The sequence below is a fragment of the Prosopis cineraria genome, unplaced genomic scaffold, assembly GCF_029017545.1.
Source record: "Prosopis cineraria cultivar Desert tree isolate PC_DT_omini unplaced genomic scaffold, ASM2901754v1 PC10, whole genome shotgun sequence".
In the NCBI taxonomy this organism is placed as follows: Eukaryota; Viridiplantae; Streptophyta; class Magnoliopsida; order Fabales; family Fabaceae; genus Prosopis; species Prosopis cineraria.
This window is the reverse complement of record NW_026555341.1, coordinates 27,897,481-27,922,149: the sequence shown is the minus strand read 5'-3', so window position 1 is coordinate 27,922,149 and position 24,669 is coordinate 27,897,481. Positions and strand designations below refer to the sequence as shown.

Sequence of the window (24,669 nt, the reverse complement as noted above, 5' to 3'; positions counted from 1 at the left end):
GATGGCTTTTCTGTTCATATTTCAAAAAAATCTTTAAAAAATTTTCAATGTTTATGCAAATAAGTACCAATTATTTCGTAATTTAAAAACTAAATAAATAGGTATGAATTTTTTTTTGGGGCAAAAAATAGGTATGAAATTAAGACAAAGTAATCTTTTCACACGCATTACAAATTACATTACAGTAGATCCTAAGAGACTTAGTTATAATTTTATAAATTTATTAGATTTCTTTATAAATAAATCTATTTAAATATATTTTTCTTGCATTTGATAAGAAAGAAAAAATACTTAAAAAATAAAATAACAATATGTTTTTAAAATAAACTTATAAATAAATTGTTATTATTTTTCTAAATATCATATATTGTGGAGCATCAAATCATTCTAAAAAATATCATATTAAATAAGATAGAGGGAATAATATTAAACACATAATTGTTGGTAAAAAATTTTAAAAATATTATTTACCAAATTAAAAATAAAAAATAAAATATTTTAATTACTACGAAACGACGTAATTGTTTATTAAATAATGATTAAATTAATAAGGAATAGTTCATTGCATAATCAGGGTTTGGTTGTAATTGACAAAGAACCAAAAACGTGTTGTGCACAGTTGCCGTAATAATGCTTTCTTCACGGAAACCAGAGTGGGTAATATCTTGGTGGTCACTGGGTTGGCGCCTGACTGTGTCTATATATCTACATCTATATATATAGAAACCTGGTCTTTTCTTCTCATTCTTCATTCGTTCATTCGCAGAAGAAGCAGAGTTTTCTTTCATCTTCTTCAGGATCAGATCTCTCTCTCTCTTTCTGTGTTGTTCTTCTATTTCACGATCTCAAAGGCACAGACAACAATCAAGGGTTTAGTAGAACAAGGTAATTGATCTGTTTGTGGGTTTGTTCAAATTCACTTCATTTCGTCGGTTACAGTAAGATTTAGTGTTTTTTTTTTAAGTATTGTATTTTCCCGTTCATGCCTCTCTGTTTCTTTTCCCTTTTCTTTTTCCCCCCTCATTTGGTTTTTTTCCCCTTGTTTGGGTTTGAAATGGCTGTTTTATTCTGTGTATTTTGTTTGTGATATTTGAAATTGTTCCTTTGCGAGGAGATCTGTTGGTTGTCGTAAGATAAATTGTCGTAGATCTGGTAGTTAAGATCGTTATGGAGGATTAGATTCTGCAATTTGTCGTCTGTTCGATGTATTCATGCGCATGTATGCTTAGAAACAACAATATGATTTAAAAAGTGGAATAAATGAATTCCATTTGGGCATTTTCGTCTTCTTCGCTACGACGAACATCTGGATCTAAATCTCATTTGAAAAATATAGATCTCGTTCTCTGTGTGCATTTGTTAATACCTCTCTAAACTCCTCTTTTTCTGCAATATTGTATCTGCAACATAAAGCTTTCAGGATGAATTTCTCAGTTTTTCTCCTGTTTTCTCATCCGAGGATTTATTCAAACTTGGTGTCTCCAATTGTTAAAGTTAGTTTCTTAATGTAATTAATTTCCTTGTGTGTGTATATATATGCCTTTTGAGTTGAAATTCTTCTGCCATACAGGTTACTGAGGGCTAGCACAAATGGTGAAGATTTGTTGCATTGGAGCTGGATATGTTGGTGGGCCTACCATGGCTGTGATTGCTCTGAAGTGTCCTGAGATTGAAGTAGCTGTGGTGGATATCTCTATGCCGAGGATCAATGCCTGGAACAGCGATCACCTTCCCATATATGAACCAGGACTTGAAGATGTGGTGAAGAAGTGCAGAGGGAAGAACCTCTTCTTCAGCACTGATGTGGAGAAACATGTTGCTGAGGCTGATATAGTCTTTGTCTCGGTTAACACACCGACAAAAACTCAGGGGCTTGGGGCTGGCAAAGCAGCAGATCTAACCTATTGGGAGAGCGCTGCTCGAATGATTGCCGATGTTTCGACATCTGACAAAATTGTGGTTGAGAAATCAACTGTCCCTGTGAAAACGGCTGAGGCAATTGAGAAGATTCTTACCCACAACAGGAAAGGAATCAATTTCTCAATTCTGTCAAACCCGGAATTTCTTGCTGAGGGTACCGCGATCAAGGATCTGTTTCAACCGGATCGAGTTCTCATTGGAGGCAGGGAGACACCCTTAGGTCAGAAGGCCATTCAGGCTTTGAAAGATGTTTATGCTCACTGGGTTCCTGTAGATAGAATCCTTTGCACCAACCTGTGGTCTGCAGAACTCTCAAAGCTTGCTGCCAATGCTTTTCTGGCGCAGAGGATTTCTTCTGTGAATGCCATGTCAGCACTCTGCGAGGCCACTGGTGCTGATATCACCCAGGTATCGCACTCGGTTGGTACAGACTCGAGAATTGGCCCCAAGTTCTTGAATGCCAGTGTTGGTTTTGGTGGATCCTGTTTCCAGAAGGATATACTGAACTTGATTTACATCTGTGAGTGCAATGGCCTTCCTGAGGTAGCAAATTACTGGAAACAGGTCATCAAGGTGAATGACTACCAGAAAACTCGATTTGTGAACCGGGTGGTTTCCTCCATGTTCAACACTGTCTCTGGCAAGAAAATCGCCATTCTTGGTTTTGCCTTCAAGAAAGACACCGGTGACACCAGGGAGACCCCGGCCATCGATGTGTGCAAGGGACTTATAGGCGACAAGGCCAAGTTAAGCATCTATGATCCCCAGGTTTCCGAGGATCAGATCTCTAGGGACCTTTCAATGAAGAAATTCGACTGGGACCACCCACCACATCTTCAGCCTATGAGTCCAACATCAATTAAGGAAGTGTCTGTCGTCTGGGACGCATACGAGGCAACAAAAGATGCACACGGAATCTGCGTCCTGACAGAGTGGGATGAATTCAGGAATCTGGATTACCAAAGAATCTATGACAACATGAGGAAGCCTGCGTTTGTGTTTGATGGCAGAAACATTGTGGATGTCGAGAAGCTGAGGAAGATTGGGTTTATTGTTTATTCCATTGGGAAGCCTCTGGATCCATGGCTGAAGGACTTGCCTGCTGTAGCTTGAAGCAACAAGAAGAGAAATTTTCAGTACTGTCTGATAGATCATTGGCCCTATGTTAAGGATTGAGACCTGGTGGGATATATTTTTAGAACAATGTTCCTTTATATGTTATGACAATGTTTTCTTGATGATATATGTATTTTTGATCAGCTTTTATGGCCCATGGTAGCTCCCAAATATGTTTCTAGCTTTAGCTAAAACATACATATCCTTATTTGTTGACCTGCTTTAATGTAATAAGATTAGTGTAGCTCTATACAATGAAATAATGAAATATCATTTCTTTTATTTTTCATATTCTACAGAGTCTCTTGAATAGCAAATAATACTGAAGAGGACTGAAACACACACACACACACACACATTGAAGGGTTGCCATATTTGACTCCCTTGCTTACGCACTGTATTGGATTTTAGTTGTTTTACTGACAACAATGAGATCTTTCCATGTATATGTGCTTGGGAAAATTACTCTTAGGTTCCATATAGGCAATCTAAATAAAAAAATGCTCCATAAAATAAATAAAAAAATTATTCTGAAATTCCATTTTTTTTTACTAAAAATGTCTATTACTACGGGATAGTTGTTAATTATTGGTGCGTAGTTGTTAATTGAACAATTGCACTAAAACCAATCCAGCAGCAATTAAAAATTTTAACATGGTAAATTGACAATTTCAGTAAAAAATATAGGATTTCAAAATAATTTTGTGAGTTTACAAAATTTTTCTATATTTAAATTACTTGTGTATGATCTGAGAGTAATTTTCCCTGTATGTTTTCCCTATATATATATATATATATTATATAAATATTGAGAAGTTGCCATTTGACACTACCTTCCTTGCTTGGCCATAGCATTTGGATTTTAGTTGTTGTACAGGCAAAAAAAAAAAAAAAAAATCCGCCATGGGTATATGCTTCTGCAAAACAGATGTATTATATTTTATTATTTGATTGATAACACGTGAGTTAACTTTAATTTTTTTTTAATTTCCTAGATTGTTAAAGATCCAATGCTACTCTCATTGTCATATGATATGATTAATTTTTCCTCTTCATAATCTTAATCCATCCTTTAAAAAATTGTTGATTTGTTTTGTCAAGGCCTGACATTCACAATTGTCGGTGGCACGCTTAGGTGTGCAATATTTTATTATCATTCAATTAACGTATTTGAAAAATTTAATGAATAATCTATTGGTCCATTGATAAAACAATGAATTAAGCAACCCATAGTTTTTTTTAAAAAAAAATATTAAAGATATCTTATATCATTAGAAAAAATACCACGAGTCCACGAGTTAATTTCTCTATTAAATAAAAAGAATTGGTTTTCTATCCAGTTTCTTACCTGTTGGCTGTTTGAATAAATAAAATTGCCTTTATTTGTTGGCACAGAGACTTACTTTGTTTTGAATAAAATTTCTCTCGTTTAAAAAATAAATTTCCTATTTTAACCTCCTTGAAAAGTTAGCCTTCCATTGTTGGAAGAATTTTAATGGTGTATTTGGCTACTCGCTTCAACTGAAACCATAATTTTAATAGTTTTTTTTATGTGAAATTAAATACCCACAAAGCCAGCTAGATATTTCCTGGAAAAAATTTACAACTCTTAGTGGTCAAATTCCAGAGTACCTTCTCTCCTTGTTACCCCCTCCTGCTTTTCTTCTGTTGTTTTAAAAATCATTTATGGCTTGACTTATTTTGGATTTTTCATTTAATATATTTATAATAAGGAAAAAGATAGTTAAGTCCAAAAGATTGAATTGATGACAAGTAGGTCCCAACAAAATTTTTTATAAAATGAATTGTAAATATTAATTCAAACAGTTATAAATAAAATTTTTTATTAAAGTCTAAGAGCTATTGTTTTGGGTGTTCTTGGTAGCGTGGGTGTATGAGAGGAGCATGTTTTCAAAAAGTATGATATTCCTAATTTCTAAAATCAAATGGTGAATTTTCAGTGTCATTTACGATAATTTCCCCAAATATAAGCATTGAAAAATAAAAGGATTAGAGAAATGAAGAAGGAGAAATATGTGAAACTTGCATGGTGAGAATGGCCATAATATTGACAATGATAAATAAGAAATTACAAGAAACAAAAGATGAAAAACTAAAAAAAAAAAAATACTAACACATTATTACCATTGTTCTGTTAGGAACTAGCGTTCTACTAATTATTGGAGAATTTCAATGCTCTCTATTGAATGTATGGTGCATTAAAGGCCTTGTGTGAATTTGCTGAAAGATAAAAGAAGTCATGCTAGACAAATTAAAGGATGACATAAGGTCTAGATTTTTGCACTAGGTAAGTAAAGTTGTTGAAGTGTTGGAGACGTTGAAATGGTATGTGTAGAGTTTAAGCCATCGTATGTGTGCGGTGGCTTTTCTTTTATAAGTATAAAATGGCAATTTTCTCCATGTTCCACTTTTTTAGGGCACTAGCTCCAATCTTGCTTTTCTAAAATGGTGGGTTGCTTGACTAAGTTTTCTCCTCAACTATCTCTTTTTTAGAAGCTTTATGTGAGCTTTGGGCCATAATTACTCTTTTTAGTCTAAATAGTTGGGTTTGGATTAAAAATCACATTTTAACCCAAACAGTTATATTTGATACTTACTTATTTGCAATTTAAACTTTTGAATTTGTAATTATCTATATAGATATTTTTAACTTATTTTTTTTTAAATTTGTTGTGAACTTAACTGTCATTAAATTAATATTTTAGGACCTAACTATCATTCTCGCTTGTAATAATACCACATTTTACATTTACATGCACAAATCAAGAGGAAAATCAATTAGAGAAAAATACTATTTTGGGAAAATGAGATATTTTGGATGAAGAAATAAACAACAATGACAATGCTTTTAGAAGGGCCAAAGGATCATTTAAGAAATTGAAACTCCAAAAATTGACAATGCTTTTAGAAGGGCCAAAGGATCATTTAAGAAATTGAAACTCCAAAAATTGAAGAATATGCAAACAAATTCTCCAATGTGAATATTTCTTATCAAGAAGGATGAGTTCGATTGATCAAAGAGATGACATTGTGATTTTGGGAATATTAAGAATTTGGTGCACAAATTTTATTATATTTCATTCATGGCTTTAAAAATTTGAATTACTTACCCTTCAATTTGCATATTTTCCACACATACTCTCGAGTTTCAAGATATTGCACCTCACCCTTACCTAAATGTCTTAGCCTCGACACTGATCATGGGCTCCACCAAAAATGTAGGCTATACCATTTCTATAAATGTAAGATTATGATAATTCTTGAAGGGTTCAAATTTTGTTAGAATTAGGATTACAAGAAAGTCAAACTCTTTAACCATTCCATTGAAGTGTTGAGGCTGCTAGTCTAGTGTTATTATTCCTTGACTCACTCGCACATCAATATAATTAAAGAAATCCATGGTTATATTATATGAAATTGAGTTGTTGCTCTTGATCAAATGCCTAAAATATTATTAGGTGTATTGATCGACTTCAAGATGGTATGAAAGTGAATGCTATGATTTTTCATAACCTTTAGTATATATATATATATATATATATATATATAGTAAGCCTACTTTTAAAAAAGATTCAGTTTTTTTTATAAGTCATTTTGTAAAAAAAAAAGAGAATATTAATTACTTTATCTCAACGTTACACTTTTACAATTTTTGATGATTAGAAAGTTAAAAAAAATATGAGAGAGAAAATATTTTGAAGATGATGCACTTAATAAGGATAAATTACGATACTTCTTTCTTTAATTTTTTTTTAAACAACATCAACAATTAAATTGTCTTTCTTTAATTTTAACAAGATGATTACAAATGACTTATAAATAGAATAAAAAATATGAAATTTCATTATTCGTTATTTGTCACTTGTCAAGTGCCGCTTAACATAATATCAGATCACTTAATGTAATAGATAAGGTGACATTGACTGGGGCGTGATATAAAAGCCATAAAAATATCTTTAACAAGATTAGACCAAAAACTCTAGGCTCTATCTCCTCTTTTTCATATCTCTATCATTTGTGATGATGGGGTTTCATTCTTGTGTTTTGAATCACATTTTAACGACTCAATGTGTGGTTTTTCACAAAAATAGTAGAAGTGTTATATTGTTTATGTTCAAAATATGATTTTAGAACTATTATCACTTAGTCTTAAAGATATCATAAAATTTGTCCACAGTCCTATTTAAAAGAAATTCTCACGATTACTATTCGATCAAGATTAAGGGGGAAAAAGTTTAAACGGTTATATTTATTAAACTTGCCTCCATTTGATTTTTTTTTTTGAGTGATCCTAACTAACTAACTTAAATATTTGTGAAATTAATTAATTAATTTTTCAAACATTGAAATACGTACTTTTACCCCTTAACTATTCTGCAAGAAATACTAAGTACCCTTAATTCTTACAAATCATATATGACTATTCAAACTAGTTATATGATTGGCTGACGTAAATACACACACACACCAACATGACCCATGATAGTATAGCCAAATATAACATGTGACAATACTATTAGTTGATCATTAGCATATACTAACAAATTTTTGTTACTGATAAATACCTAATTAGTAAGCCACGCAGCACCCTAAATATGATAAGCATGTTTCAATATAATTTAAAAACACAGAGACGCAAATTTATCTACCTTATCAAACTTTAGGGTGTCATTTGCTCTTTTATGAATGCTTTAAGGATAAAAATACTTTTTAATCTAAATTCAATCTAAAATTAACAGTCAACGGGAACACCTATTATTCAAGGGGGCCAACAATGCAACATTTTTTTACGCTTAAATATTTGAACTTATGTTTATCACTGTAGTTGAAAATATTAATATTTTTAAAAGATTGAGTATAATTTTCATAAATTATTAATTCTAAAATATATTTTTGCTCAATATTTGGCGTGCAAAAAGTATAAAAAATGATATTTTAAAAACTAAAGTTATTAATACATTTTTTTCATGCAATCAGCATCCTATTAGGAACAACATTGTTCGAAATGCAGTTGCTGTGAACAATCTTTCTATTAATAAATTTTAATCAAAATTCAGCCTGCAAAGTTGCATTTTCTAATTTCTTGCCCCAACTTGTTCAAATCTCATTTAGGCCGGTTTAATAGAATATAGTATATGGACTTTGAGATGAGCCCAAACAACTTTGGTCTATTTTGCAACAATAACAGATCAAATCATTCTAATAATATGAATACTTTATTGGTGGACGACTAGGTGGCTTTAGTGAAGTTCTGAGATCAAACTCATCTAAACCTTTTAATTATAAAAAAGAAATGCTGTTGTGAAAAAATTATGATATATATATATATATATATATATAAGATTAAGCATTTGAGTTCTTTTTTGAGAAATTACTGTTACAGTGTAACCCTCCCATGTTTATTTGAAAGGAGGGTGCCATGTTTGTTGTGGTTTTCCAATAAAAAATAATTTATGGTAAATAATAATCATAATTATTTGGATCTTGTAAATATGAATCCTCTTAAAATGTTTTATTTTTCTGATATAAACTGTGCATAACATAAAATTATGATATTTTATATGAAAATTACTTATTTTGACAACCCTCCCTCTGCCCCTCTCTATTTTAAATATTAAAAAATAATTTTATAGGCTTCATAGAACTTAAATTATTTTCTTAATCCACAGTAGGTTAGTAGTCTATAGATAATCAAATATATATATACATACATATATATATTTACTTACTTACTTTTTGGTAAACTAATCAATGTATATTTAAGTACAACAAATATTATTCATCTATATTTATGCATTTTTCTATAAAAAATAATTCTTTCCGTATACGAGTGCAACAATTCTGCATGTTAAAATGATACATGCATTGGTAGCTAGATAACTGATTTTGATTGAGTTGGTGTAGCCATTCTAATACTACAATCACAATCATTTCCTTATAACATTTAACGATTTATCGTTTTAATTAGAATTTTATGTAAAAAAACTATAGATAATTAATATCTTTTCAGAATGAATTGATAGTCTTTTTATAAATCATTATATATATATATATATATATATAAAAGAACCATTAATTGTTATCATTCAATTTTACTCTTTCGCAATTTTCTATGAATAGAGTAAAATGACATATATGAGATAAATAAAGTCTTTCTAAAAACAACACATTTAATAAAGGTCAGTTGAGAATTTTTTTTAGACAATATTAACAATTTAACTCTTTTTCTTGATTTTGATAAAATAGTTTATATATAAAACGGTAGGGAGTTAAATAATACAAGGAGATGAAGAGATAAAAGGCTCATATGGGCCCCATTGACAAGAGGGTTTCACCCCCATGTCTCTTTTGCCTTTTGCATTCTTGTGATAATGTATTAAAAATTGAATTGGTTTAACTATTGATTTAAAGATTAATTGTCAAAATTGAAATTGAACTGTGATTAAATTAATCATAAATAAAGTATTTTATTAAATTAATTAAGATACTAGTTTGATGATTTATTAGTTCAATCGAATAGATTGACTTAAATTTCTATATGATATTTGTATATAAAACATATTTTCAATTATTTTCTGGTAACATCATGCTGCTATAAAAAAGAATTTGTATATGTAATCTAATTTGGCCTTATATATATAGGGAAGAGACGATGAAACATGAGGTGGGCAAGAAATGCTAAGAAAACAGAAACCAGAATAGTTGAATGAAGAAATATCATTTTCAATAAGGAGCAAGCAATGGCGAGAAGCTCCAAACAATAATTGTTGGAACTCTCTGACCTTTCAGTTGTTTCTTTGATCATACACTTTTGAAGCAACCAAAATTAAGGCACAGAGAAATTTTGGTCTACACCACATGTCTATGTCTATGCCCAATTTGACATATGTATGAATGTTTCACATGTCGATTTATAATTTCGTCTATCCATAAATGTACAAAACAAAAATTCAAAGTAACTTTTACAAAAATACTCATAAAAATACATGACATTATTTTACAAAATTTTATACTTGCTACTCCCTCGATCTCATTTTATAAAACACTTTTTAAAGTGATTTGGTGTCTTGAAATAAAAAATTTTTTTTCTTAAAAAAAACAAGGCTTCATTAATTGCGACTATCTCAATATTACATTTCATTATTTCACTCCTTAAATATATTTATTTCTCACCCTCTCTTATTAATGAAGGGTATTTTTAAAAATTTGTAAAAAAAATAAAAATTAAGACTATAAATTATACTCCCTCCATTCAATATATATTATAAAATACTTTTAATTGAATTGTATTTCAATGAATTAGTTAATTATCTTTAAAATTATATACCTTTTTATATTTATTCTTAGTTAATAGAGTGTTTTGATTAAAAAATTTTATTAACCACGTAATACAACTATGGGTATTTTTAAAAAAAAATCTTATTAATTGCAACTTAAAATACAATGCCTTATTTTCTTAACAAATGTATTTTGAAAAAAAATGCTATGACATTAAAGGGAAGGAATATTTAATAAATTTTATTAACATGTATAATTTTTTAAAAATTTACATTATAAATTAGGACGGAATGAATATTTATTTGTGTAAATGAATGCAATTTTGATTTTAATTTTTTTTTAAAAATGCAATTGTGATTGCCTAGAGATCTCAACAAACAACAAATCACCCTAATCTAAATCAACAGCGAAGGATTCTCAAGGAAGTACACGTGTGACCAATCCTTGTTTGCCCTTTTCTCAATCCTTTTCTTCCCTTTCATGCATGGAATTCTCCTCCAACTACACCTCACAACAAACTAAGAGAGATAATAAGACCAAAACAGAGCAACGAATTATGGTTTCTGCTTTACCAGCTCCTCGGATTGTTCTTCACTGCTAGAATAGAACCGACCCTTTCCTTCAAAATTTGATCCTTTTCATTCCATACCCATCAAAATTTCTGAGCTTCCCATACTTTTTCTGGAGTTGAAAATTCAAAAAAGGACCAAATTTCAGGAGTCTATCCTCTTGTTGTGGGTCGGATCTTGTACTTACAGAACTGTCACATCTGAAACAACACTACGGTGATTCCCTTCTTCTTCTTCTTTCTGACGATCACTGGTTCAAAAGCAAGAAACTTCGTGATCTGTTTCTTATGAGCTCGATCTGGATTCTCAGTTTTGTCCACTGCTTCGTACATTAACAATTTGAGTTTTGTCCTTAGTGAGAAATATGATTTATGGAATATCTTGTCCTTGCTTTTTTGAGATTGGTAATACTGTAATAGTTTTCTGATCTTGTTTCTTGTTTTCTGGGTATGTGCATATATGTATATATTTGAATCAGATTCTTCGAGTCAATCAATCAATGGAGGAGACGAGGAAGTTCGTGTGCAAGTTCTGCAGCAAGAGGTTCCCTAGTGGCAAGTCTCTGGGCGGTCACATTAGAACTCACCTGAATCAACATTCAAGCAATAAGACCATTACTGCTAACAATCCAGGCAAGTTCGGGATCAGTAACAATGGTGTTGATGCTGCAAGAAAGAAGAGGAAGGAGAGAGATTTAAGCTCAGATTATGGCCTCAGAGAGAATCCCAGAACGACAAAGAGGTTTGTTGATCATCATCCCGGCCTCACTTTACATCATAATAAGGAGAAGTTCTGTAGAGAATGTGGGAAAGGATTCCCTTCTTTGAAAGCTCTATGTGGTCACATGGCTTGTCACTCTGAGAAAGAGAAGCAGAAATTGGCAATCATGGATTCTCAATCTGATACTGAAGCTTCTGATCTAGAAGATTTCAAGAGAACCAGGTTCATGACCCTTAACAATAATCAAAGTAACCTAACTTCTTCTTCTTTGTCAGAGGTTGAACAAGAAGAAGATGATGATGATGATGGAGAAGTAAAAGAGGTGGCTAAGTTCTTGATATTGTTGTCCAAGGGTCACTATAACCAAAGAGGTTGTTTTGGTTTGGAGAAGGAGTCTAATTCTGACAACTATTCTGCAGTTTTAGAGGCCAAATCACCGACTGTTGATGCCAGAATTGTCATTAACGATGGCCAGAATAAGGTCAAGAATAAGAACTCTGTCTATAATGCTTCTCAGCTTGTGAAGGTGGGAAAGGACAAGATGAAGTCGAAGTTTTCAGATTCTGGGTGTTCTAGAAATGGTTCCAAAAAGGAAGATTCAAATATTTCAATTGATGGGGTTTTCAGGAATGATGGTTTTAATCGACCAAAAGTGGAAGATGAATATGGATTTAAGATGATGATAAACAACAGATGCTACAGAAGAAGCAGCAGGAACATAGAATCCAAAAAACTAGTGTTGGGGAATTCAGATTATGCTAAGTTTGATTCATTTAACAGTGCCAAACATGAAAATCTTAGTCACAATTTGGATGAAGTTTCCTGCAAGAAGAAGAAAAAAAGTTTTCCTAATGATGAAGACTACAACAAAGACTCATATGATTCAGAATCTTATGCAAGTGCTGAGAAAAGCACAGACAGTACTGACTCTGATTCTTTTCCTTATTCTTATCAGAAGCCAAAGAGCAGCAAGAGTAGTAACAACAAGGCCAAGAAGAAAGTGATGAAGAAATCAAAGAAAACAAAGGAGCATGAGTGTCCCATCTGTAACAAAACTTTCAGGTCAGGCCAAGCCTTGGGAGGTCACAAAAGGTCCCATTTTATTGGTGGATTTGAAGAGAACCACAACAACACCACTGGAATAGTCAAACAAGATTCTCCTTCTCCTTCTCCTTCTGTTGTTCCTTGCCTGATTGATCTTAATCTACCTGCTCATCCCGATGAATAAGAAATCCTGGCTTAATTTTCATCATTTTCAAGCATCTGATCTGGTAGTGTCTGGACTGATGAATTCTGAGAATCTTTTGTCACTGTCCAATGATGAAAGTAAATGAAAATGATCAGGCAAATAGGTAAATCTTTTATTCTCCTTTGCTTTTCTTCTCCTTTCGGTAGGAGATAACTGCTAGTTTTTTCCCCCTTTCTCCTCTTGCTGCGAATGTTGAGTTCAACTTTAACCTTCACTGAATCTATCACTATAAAGAATTTTTTGTCTTTTCATTTTTCCGTTCCTACTTGTGGGTATTTTTCTTTTGCTTTCCCCGTGCTTAAATATAATATCTCTATATATGTTGAATCAAAGCTTTCAGATCTCACTGGGGAACTTTCTGACAGGCATGATTATAGAAGCAACTTATCGAGTTGCTCAGTTTTTGCTTTCTTTATTTTTAACTTATATTACCCATAAAGCCTTCCCTTTATACCTCACCTAAACTTGATGTCTACTTGTCCTTCTCAAAAGAAAACTGTGGCCCCACATGCTTTAGAGGCACTGTATAGGCTCAATTCCAATCAGCAACTCAGTGAAATTTTAATATGCTTTAATGGGTGGACCAACAGTCTGATGATTTGATAAGATCTAGTGAAGAGTCAGGGTTAAAATTAAACTTTGATAACTTGGAAAAGTGACATGGTTAAGTAAAAAGAGTTGCAACTTTGTTGTGTTTATATCTAGTTAAAACTATGTTATACATAAGTTGCTTAGTGTGCTTTTGATTATGTGCCTTTCTTTTCAACCTGAACATATAAATGACTCTAATGTTAGCTTTTCAGTAAGCATTTATTGATCTTATAAACTTTTGTCCAAGCACACTCTTATCTGCTCGTGGCTAACATCAAATTCCTTCTCATCTAAAATATAAAAAACTTTTAACTACTTCATAATGATTAAGAAAAATAGTTAAAAGTAATTTATATTATTAAAATGTTTAAAAAAAAGTATCAACACTTTTCAAGAGTAATCTCCCATCAAAATCAATATATCTTAATTACTTTTAATTATTTTTATAAAATATCTCTCTATAATACTACTAATAGGGACAGTCGTGAAAAAAGAGAGAGTTTAATATTATGACTTTTTATAAATGTCCTATATTTTATATAAATATTAATTGATATTTTCTCTTATCCTATTTATAAGTTACTATATTTTACCAAAACCAATGAAAACCAACCTCGTTAAATTTGTCTAAAATTTTAATAATTTTTAAACTTTATCCTATTAAATATAGATATTTTAAAAATAAAATTTCCTAACATTTAATAGCCTTTTTGAACATTTAATAAGAAAAAAATAAAGACAAATATAATAATCATTAATGTGTTATATGATTAGGATTACGGTAGATATTTTACTCCTGTCCACTGCAGTGGAGGAGGGAGTTGGCTTCCCTCCACTGCAGTGGAGGAAGCATTGCAACCTTATACTGTTAAATTAAATTTAATGATTTAGATTTGATAGTTTGAATAAATATAAATTATTTATATTATTAAATTTAATTTGAATGGTTCATATTTGTAGTGTAGGTTCAGTGGAGGAAAAATGTAGTGAAGAGAAATCAAGTGGGCAAGGACCTACTTTATATATATATATTTTAAAAAATTTTAACTAAGGACCAAGGATGTAACTTAATTATTAATGAGTCTAAAAAAAATTTAAAATTTCATTTCAGTCTAAGAAGATTGAAGTGAAAAGAGTTTCAACAGTAAAAAAACTAAATTACTCTTCATTTGTTAATATTGTCCAAGATGAAAAATTATTAGTTATAAATTACAAACTTTTCAATAATTTATAATTGATATTAATAAATTAATAAGTAAAGTTAGTAATTTAATAATTAATGTTGCTACTTGTGATTGAAAAACTTATATCAAGTCTTGTATAATTATTAATAGGTCAGTTTATATAATTCACAACTCATATTAATAAATTAATAAGTGAAGTAATAAAATTAACAATGATGCTGCATTTTAAATAAAATTATAAGTAAAGAACACTTTAATTTTTTACCATTAAATTTAGTTGCACTTCAATATTTGGGCTGAACTAAAGTTTCAAATTTCTTTTGAAAAATCCCCAGTAATTAAATCACATTCATCGGTTAGTTGAAACTCTAACCCCCACCCAAAAAAAAATAAAAATAAAAATGTATTGGGGAGAGAGATTGAAAATAGCGGTTGTTTCAATTAAGTAAAACGGCAAGAGAATGTTTTTTTTTTTTCCAACGTGAAGTCCAAGATTGAGGTCAACCCATGATGTCCGTGACATGTGCAGGGCCTAGGAATTCTCCAGTCTCTGATAAAGGAAGTGGCTGATGAAGTGATGATATATTGGTTCACAGACTTGTAAGAAAATTTTCAATCTGCTTTGGTAATTGCTGATGCAAGTTTTTGGGATTGAAAAGCTGGAAAACTGGTTGGCCCATTCTTGAGGTTCGAGATTTGAATTTTTCAGATAATTAGTTTGCAGAAATAAAAAGAGAAAACAACTGAAGTTTTTTTTTATCAATGAATAAATTTTTTTTAAACTAACACTATAGTACTTGAATTTATTTATTATATAAATTATTTTTTTAATTTTTTAAAATAATACAATATGTCACATGTTATTAATAAAATTAACTTTAAACATTAATTAATTAAAAAATGTTATAAAAATTACAGAAAAAAAAGACAAAAATTGCAATCCCAAAAGTTAAAAATAACGACCCAACAAATTTACAAAAAAAAAATGACCAAAAGAATCTTGACCCCTTTATATAATTGTTTATGTTTTTTTTATATTCTTTTCTGATAACTAACATTTCAAATTAACTTTTATTAACAATAAAAGTTAAATTATATTATAATTTAAAGTTTATAATATAATTAAATTTAAAATTATAAGGTAATTTGTACACTTACCTTTTTTTTTTTCTTTTTTTGGTAAAAAACACAATAAATATTAAATGGTGGTGGTTGCAACTAAGGTTGCCAAACACTCAAGTAGCATCACTCATGATTCTGCCGAGAGACACATACTGCGGCCAACAATCATTTCAGTTTTACTCTAGTCTAAAAACACTTTGACTGAGTATATTCTTTTTTACCCTTGCTGGGCGCTAGTTTTTTTTTTTTTTTTTAAATAATCCTTAGTATAACAACCATGAGGATTAGTTATGAATTTTCAAACTACTTTTATTTAGACTCATTAATTATATAAATTTAAAAAAAAATTATTTAAATAAGAGAACATTGAAACTTAATCACATCTTCTTGATTACAATAAATGAGTTTGATGTGTCTAACAATAGGAATTTTTAGACCAAAATAGTTCCTTCATCTCATTTTTTAAGGTATTTTTTTTAGGTGATTTATGTCCCAAAATATCAAATATTTTAAAAAAATGAGGTTTCAGTAATGATAATTATTTAAATATTAATAGTCATTATTTTATTTCTTAAATAAATTTTCCTTCATCTCTCTCTCATTTATAAAAAATATTTTTGAAATTTATAAAAAAAATTAAGATCTTATGTTGTATTTAATGAACTTCATTGATACTTGTAATTATGTTAAAAATTTCTTTATAGATGTGGATGAGGGGAGTATAAGATAATTTTAACTATCTTTATAAGAATTAAATAAAATAGTTAAAAGTGGTTTGTATTATTAAATGCATAAAAATTATCGTTGCTTTTTGAGATTACCCTCCATTTAAATTAATATATTTTAATTACCTTTAATTTATTTCTTATACAAACAATTAATATGGTAATTTGTATGGGAAAAATAATTTTAACGCTATTAAATTAAAATTTGAAAATAAAAAAGGTACGACAACAAAAATTGTTAACAATTTAAAACATCACTTGTCATAAATTGCAAGCATCACTTGTAAGTTGTAACATTTGAAAAAGAATTTTTTTTTTTTTTGCTTGCAAAGTAATATAATGGAAGATGGTTTATATATATAATAATTTAGAGACAGCAATCAACTAATTTAAAATTTTAAAATTAAATTTTAGTTACTATACATCTTAGTAAAAACTATTTTTTTTATAAAAATAGGCCTAAGTACATTTCTACTTTTTATCAGGAATTTTTTATTTTAATCAACAAGGAGAAATGATATCTTGCTAAATGTAAGTTAAAATGTTCTCGAGAGGACAGGAGATGAATAGAATTAGTTGGATCAAAATTTAAAATATTTAATTTTTTATAAATTTTATTTTAATCCTTAATTTTATAAAATATTTTTTAATTTTTAACCATCACATTATTAATTTCATCCAAAAAATTTTACATTAAATTTTTAAATATAAACAAAATATTTTTAAATGTTGACATATTAAATTTAATTTTTTTAAATAAAATAATTACTTAAATTAACGTTAAATTTAAAAGATTAAAAAATATTTTATAAAATTAAATAATAAAAATAAAATTTATATAAAATTAGAGGATAAAAGTATATTTTAATCAATTTTAAAATATTTTGATATCAGGAACACAATTTCAATCACTTAATTCATTCAACGCTTTCTGGTCAAAGATAGACTAAAAATTGTGGAATGGAGAAAGGTGGCTTAAATTAAGGTATCAGATTGTCAGATTGATGAAGGAGATGTGGCCACAGATTTCTTTAATTTGTTGGCAGTAATTAGAAGAAGTCATTCATGGACCCAACCAAATTTCTGCAACAAAATTTCCAAGTGGCTTTCATACTGTGGTTAGCTACTTTAAATTGGGCAAAATTACTTGTTTTATTTGAGTAATAAATAAATATTGTTTAAAATTTTCAAAATAATCTATACATCTTTTTCCAAGTTAAAAAATAATTAAATAAATCTTTGAAGGAAGTATTGTTTTTATTAAAATTATGTTACTTAAACTTTTATAATAATTTAAATTAAATATCCCGCAAGGAGCATGGAAGTTGGAACTGCTTATCATAAATTCTAAATTATCTATTTTTAGGTCCATTATCTGGGTCACAGAATTAATTTGTGTATACTTATCATAAATATATAACTTTGAAAGTATCTAATAAAATGATTTAAATTATTTTGGTAAAGTATACTATCTTTAAGTATACTTAATATAAGAAATATAATATAGTATTATTAGTCATTTGATTGGGAACAAAAAAAAGAGAGCGAAAAAATGAATAAAAAAAGGAAAGAATGAAAGATAAAAAAAAACATGAGATTACAAACGGAAAAGAAAAAAGAAATTAAATAAACATGAGGCTTTTGAGACTAAAAAAAGTACAAGCTCAGACAAGAAGAAGAAAAAAAATGAGAGAGAGAGAAAGTAGTAGAAGGAATATTAGAATATAGAAGAAGTTCCCATCTAAATATTAGAAGATAAATCATAAATATATAAATTTGAGAAGTATCTAACTAAATGGCTTAAACTATTTTGATAGAGTATATTATCCTTAAACATAATTAATATAATAAATCTAACATATATTATCGCAATCAACCCACTAAATAACTCGGCATCATGGCAATAAAGGACTTAATTCCATAATAACCATTACCATGGTAAATAGAAGAGAATAAATATAGCAAGACAAATAAATAATCAATAGGAAAATACTTTTGAGAATAGGATCTCAAGTTTAGAATCATTTAATAATATTGTTTGAACTCAAACAATTTAAAACCGATTATAATTTAATAAAGGGAAGCAAATAATACTTAACAAGAATTATCACATATCAAATGAGGGGAAAAAGGTCAAAATGCCCCCTTTTGGCACATTCATCAAGACTAATTGTACATCAACTGTGACCAACAACAAAGAGGGTTAAGTTTTCCTCTTTATACCATATGTCATGGAACAACACAATTATGACAGCAGTAACAAAATAGGAAGTCCAACTTTTAGCATGCGCTGTTTGCCGTATGACATTCGATTGAGGTCGTTTAAATGCTCACACAAAGCTCTTTTCAAACTCTAACTATTGGCATTGGTTTTGAACTAAAATACTATTGCATGAGATAGTTGGACACCTGAAACCATTAAACATCATTTTCCAATTTTCAAGCAACCTAAGTGTCTACTTTCACAACCACAAATGAATAGCCTCATTTAGGCCCTAAATCATACTCAAATGACTCAAACAATCACATAACAATAAGCACATGTACTCAATTATCAATGATTCACAATTTGACCTCCTAAACTAGCAATTCATACACAAGGCACTTGTTGGAGTAATTAAAGATTCATACACATTAAACAACTTATTAATATAATGCCATCATACTTCTCAAATCACAAAAAACATCATAGTCCCATAATCAAGTTTTCTACTCAACTATAGCCCTTATAGGCTTGGTTTCCAAAATGGCTAGCTACAAATATTCATTAATCCACATGCTCAATCACAACTAAAATGCACTAATATCCTCAATTGGAATACGTGCACACACACGCGCGCATACAAACTTTATATGCAAATTCTCTACACAAAGGAAATGTGAGGCACTGCAAAATTGTTATCTAATTGTTCGCCTTACGTTCCTTTCCCTTGCCACTACTCAAAGCATCACCTATAAATTATTGAACAACAAGTAGTGAAGAAAGCATATACAAACAAAGCATTTAAAGTTATGTAAGTAATAAAACATAGATATATTCATATTATCACATATACAAATATGCATGATCCTTTTACCCCTTTTATTTTCTCCTTGTTCCTTCTTTTGGTTGGGCTATATGGGTTATAGACATAATAGAACCAAGTCCATATGATCGAGCTAGCCCAAGCTCTCCAATATTTGAAGGATGACCCGGCTAGTTCACCTTTCTCAAACCTAGACCATAGATTCCCTTCCAATTGAATTCTTGTAAGGTGTCATCTATTCACATTTGCACCCTTAGAGGGGTATACTTGGTCTAAGTTAGAACCACACCAAACTCCTATCAAAGTAAGTGCCACAACTATGCATACCCATGTGTTATCCTTATCATTTGGACTTTTTTATGAATTCTCCTACTTAGGGTGAACTTTTATCCATTCTATTTCATGTTCATGCCACATATTGATCATGCTCATAACAAGAGTTCACATGCTTATGTCAAATTATGCTTTTCATCCATCATACCATCATACCAAGGCAATCATTAGACTCATCCCATTATATCACCAATTTTATAATATTTGCAAACATAGGATCCCATGTTTTCATACTTCTAAAATACTTTAAACATCATTTATTAAACTTAAATTAGAGTGAAGTATCATTATAGAGGTATGAAATACCTTTTGGGAGTCAAATGAACTCAAAACTAGTTAGAAAATATCATGGAGTAAAAGACAAAAGAACTCAACGTGGCATGTACTCATGCATTGTGTCTTATCCTTCTCTGTGCCGCACTATAGCATGCTACATGAGATTAGACAACCACTTGTTGTCATATAATACCATCTAGGGGCAACTTTTGACATGCCTCATTTCTCCATCTGACTTCCGATCGAAGTGATCTAAGTGTCTATAAAAAGCTCTTTGCATGAACTAATCAATGGCGTGAGCTTTACTCTCAAATTATTTTACACAAGAAAGTTAGACATCCAAATATATTTATCACTATTCACACTTTTACAATATACAGGGGTCTAAAACTCCACACTTGTGCCAAAAGTTACTACTAACTCCACACTTAATAAATTTAGGACTACCTATATAACACACCATATGCATATCTTCATAATAAAACCTCATTTTCACTCTTCAACCCCTTAATAATAAGAACAACAAGGGAAGCTTTAGCATTGCATTTGACTAATAGTTTGCATAGTTATGATCATTTCAATATTTCTACACTTGCACTAGTATTTTGACTTTATAACAATAATCAATTTTAATTACAACATCCTAGAGCCCAAAATACAACTACCAATCATAAACATTCTTATAGTGCAAGTATAATCAAGAATACATTTTCTAAATGGCAATATCTTATTCATTACACAAAATAAATAAGTATTAGAGGCTTTACAGTATGAATAATAAATTTCTAAGCCTCTGGACCCTTTTTCTTTTCTATACTCGAGCTAGAGCTTGTAAAATATTGAAAAAGAGGGGTGAGTACAATCACTCAATAACTAAGGTATATTTATCATATATGGTTGCACATTAATTGACCAAAACATATTGATAAGAGCTAAATGCTCAAATGTATGTGACCACATATAATATATATCATAATTGCAAATTTATCTTATTCTCATTTCCCAAATATCACATCATAAAGGCAAATTGCCACAATACAAATAATCATGTAACAATGGCCTAAATCAATAATAATGATAGACATTGCCACAATATTAATAACTATATGACAATGACACAATTCATTTATCACAACATGCCATAAACTTATCGATCATATGATACATTGAATAAAAATAATGCATGATCAGACCATCGTTATATTCTTATGCCTTCCAACTAAAACTGTAGACTATTGATCAATTAGGGCTTCGTCTATGGAAATGGACTGCCTAAGCTCACTAATTGTGAGGAGTGATCTAAAAAAAGATCACTACACTTACTCTTAGACCACAACTTCTCTCACTCTCAAATCCCTAGGATGTCGTATACCCTAAGCTAGTTTCCTTAATAAATTATAGGACAATCCTTGACAAACAGTGGGGTAAATCAATAATAATACTACATAAATTTATTTACTCCTCTCTCTAAGAAACTTTAGCTAAATGATCATCCAATATCTCATGCTCACACACACATTTACAGAGGCTTGTAACTCACGATAACTTTCTCATTAATTAAAGCATGTGAGCATCACAATCATTTTCACTCATTACATAAAACTTCAACTCTAAATCTCAATTTACAATCACATATTCTCCACTTACTCATTTCAACACATATTTGTAGTTTGCAATAAGTTTGCGATCAACTTCACATGTATAGTCAAATTAAGGTTAATAAAACCTCACATAATTTTGACATACATTGACAAATCATAATTTCAATCATTTGTGTTGAATTATTCATTTTTTGAGATATACATAAATTAACAAACAATTACACAAAAGAAATTTTCTTAATTACTTCAAACCTTGAGAGGTCAAAGGTTTACCTTTCTAATAAATGTTTCCAAAGCTTGCTTCTCAAGCCAAGCAGGTGCACGAACGATGAATCTATAATTAATTAAGTTTACAATCATAAACATTACTATATACACACTTCAATTCTAATTTTCAACACTTAAGCCACCTAAAACCTTTGTCTCTTACATTCAAACTTTCCCATTAAGCTCATTATCATCTCAACCTCCAAGCTTCATCAAATTCTTTGAAGGTCATTAATGTCACCCAACAACCCTCATAACTCCCATTTAATAACACATTTTTGAACATAAATGTCTATTCACCATCATAAATGCAATAAAACTCTCAATCAATGTTTGGATTCATGGGTTTGGATTCATGACCTATATGGACCGAAAAGCATTTCTTATTAACAAACCCTAGTTTAAAACTCTGTAAAATGGTAAGGGAAGAAGAAGAACAGGTTAGGGAACTTATTCTTGGGATTTAATGGCTTAAAAACATCTCCAATCCTCTTAGAATTGAAACCTTAACAAAGCCCTTCCAATTCTCTTCATTTTCTCTTGTTTTCATTTTGTCTTAGCTTGCGTCTTATTTATGTAGAAATCAAGCCATGTGTCGTAGCGCATGTCACACGCACTGTGGCATGTGATACAAAAAAGGCTTTTCATGTTTTTCTGGCCATATGCACCGCAGCACACGACGTACATGCTGTAGCATGTGGCACAAAGACTTCTTTTTTTGTTGTTCTCCTCTTTTGATGCCCAATTTCACTTTAAATCCAATTTATAGTTAAAATTACAACCAAAAATACTCATTAGTCCTCTCCGACCACACACCACACAACTCTTACTTAATTACCTTTAATTAGTTTGATTATCAAGGTTGAATTTTCAGGATGTTACATGATACATTTGCTGTGATGGATGGTGAGCATACTTCGTGTTTGTGTCACCCAATTGAGCCCATGGTGGCCTAATTACCCTTCTAGACCTAATCCAATGCTTCATGAGGGTCTAATTAAGCCCATTGGTGATCCCTAATCATGATTAACTTAATTAACTCATTATTTACCAATTTTCCTTTTATTAGATTGATTAATTCTTGATTAATTTTCTAGGATATTACATACATTGTTATATAAATTAGTAAAAGATTACATAATGAAAGACTAGTAAATCAAGGAGAAAAGCTAAAACAAAAAAGAACAAAGAATCATGAATCACTTAGATGTCCACATAAGTAAATGAGATAATGAACTGATGAATATCATGAACTACTATATTATGACTGATTGTAGAGGAAGCTCTGTACAAATTTCTTCTTCAAGCAGGTAACATGCAAACTAACATTAGATGAACTAGCATGCGAGCAAAAGTTGTGAATCCACCATAACACATACCAAAAACAGAAAAAGGTGAAATAATTTAGTATCCTTAATGCTTCGTTTGATTCTAAATCCAAACATTAACTAATAACCATAGAAAATCCAAGCTGACAATGATTAAAAAATTTATCTGTATATGAAACGTGATTATGGTTATACTTTTAAAAGGAAAAAACCATTAAAACATATGAAGTTGCAACATGTTTATTGTTGCAGCAACATTGTTCTAATGGAGATGCTATTGAACAATAGTGAAAGAAAAAGTCCACAATCATGTTGATTATAAAACATTCAACATAAAGATTTTGCATGATCCATATTTACGAGGTAGGATATTTTTGAACTCTAATCTAATTTTTTTTGCACGACCTAGGCCGTGACCTTTTATTTAAAAAAATGCCCTACCACTGAATTGGATAATTGCATCTTAAATAATTTTAGAGAAAAATGGGATCTTATATAATGGTTCAGAATCCTAAATATATTTTTTAGTTATCAGATTTTGAAGTGTGACTCTATTCAATTAAGTCACCATTTAGTTTGTTTTAATTTTCCTTTGGAAAGTATGACTAATGAAATTAGAAATTTGATAACTTTGAATTAGAACCAACTTTCAGCATGTTTACTTAGAGGTTAATAGACGTGAAATTTTCTTACAAGAAGTATCCATGACATCGAAGGACAATTTTATATTTTAATGAACCATCTTTGTATAGTAAAAGGTTAATTGAGCTTAACAAACACAATATTTAATCTTGGGATAATTTTGTTATGGCACCACTAATGAGATATTATATCAAATTAGGACCAAAGAATGCATTTATTAATTATATCAAATTTATCACGGGATTAAAAATATGTTTTGAAGAAAAATAACCATAATGCCTTTATTAATTATTAATATTACTTATTATTTCATTAAAAACTTGTTGATGATACTGTTGGAAATTTGTACCCTAGGGTTAATCATTGTACTGTGCATATTGTTATTTAATAAATTTTTCTTTTATTATCATAACAATTGCATGTTCAATATGATAACTGTATCCCTCGATAAACTATAGTGATTGTCCTAAATTTCCTTAGTCTGTCATCTTTAAGGGATCATAGATGAAACAAAATTAGTATGACTTTGATTAATTATAGAGATACAAATTAAAATTATAGGCACTTGAAAGAATGCAAGGTGTTTGACCGACTTACTATGAGAAAGCTACATGGTATAGGTCATAATCTTATATCATATGTAACTATATCACTAAGCCTTCTGACCTAAGATCATCATGGATTCCTACATGATGACTACT

At 30.1% G+C, this 24,669-nt stretch overlaps 2 protein-coding genes across 2 annotated transcripts; both read left to right on the top strand.

Annotated features, from left to right (window-relative positions):
- The first annotated feature begins 668 nt into the window (after positions 1 to 668).
- Positions 669 to 3,325, top strand: LOC129323045 (UDP-glucose 6-dehydrogenase 1-like). Its single transcript, XM_054969584.1, has 2 exons — positions 669 to 885; positions 1,571 to 3,325. The coding sequence occupies exon 2, from the start codon at positions 1,591 to 1,593 to the stop codon at positions 3,031 to 3,033; it is 1,443 nt and encodes a 480-aa protein (XP_054825559.1). The 5' UTR covers positions 669 to 885; positions 1,571 to 1,590; the 3' UTR covers positions 3,034 to 3,325.
- A 7,510-nt stretch (positions 3,326 to 10,835) lies between these two features.
- LOC129284607 (uncharacterized) lies at positions 10,836 to 13,118 on the top strand. The gene is made up of 2 exons (XM_054920134.1): positions 10,836 to 11,120; positions 11,383 to 13,118. Exon 2 carries the CDS (start codon positions 11,404 to 11,406, stop codon positions 12,850 to 12,852), a length of 1,449 nt encoding a protein of 482 aa, XP_054776109.1. The 5' UTR covers positions 10,836 to 11,120; positions 11,383 to 11,403; the 3' UTR covers positions 12,853 to 13,118.
- The last annotated feature ends 11,551 nt before the right edge of the window (positions 13,119 to 24,669 follow it).

Bases quoted from the DNA above. Each gene is read 5' to 3' on its own strand.
- LOC129323045 (XM_054969584.1), top strand. From the start codon at position 1,591: ATGGTGAAGATTTGTTGCATTGGAGCTGGATATGTTGGTGGGCCTACC.
- LOC129284607 (XM_054920134.1), top strand. From the start codon at position 11,404: ATGGAGGAGACGAGGAAGTTCGTGTGCAAGTTCTGCAGCAAGAGGTTC.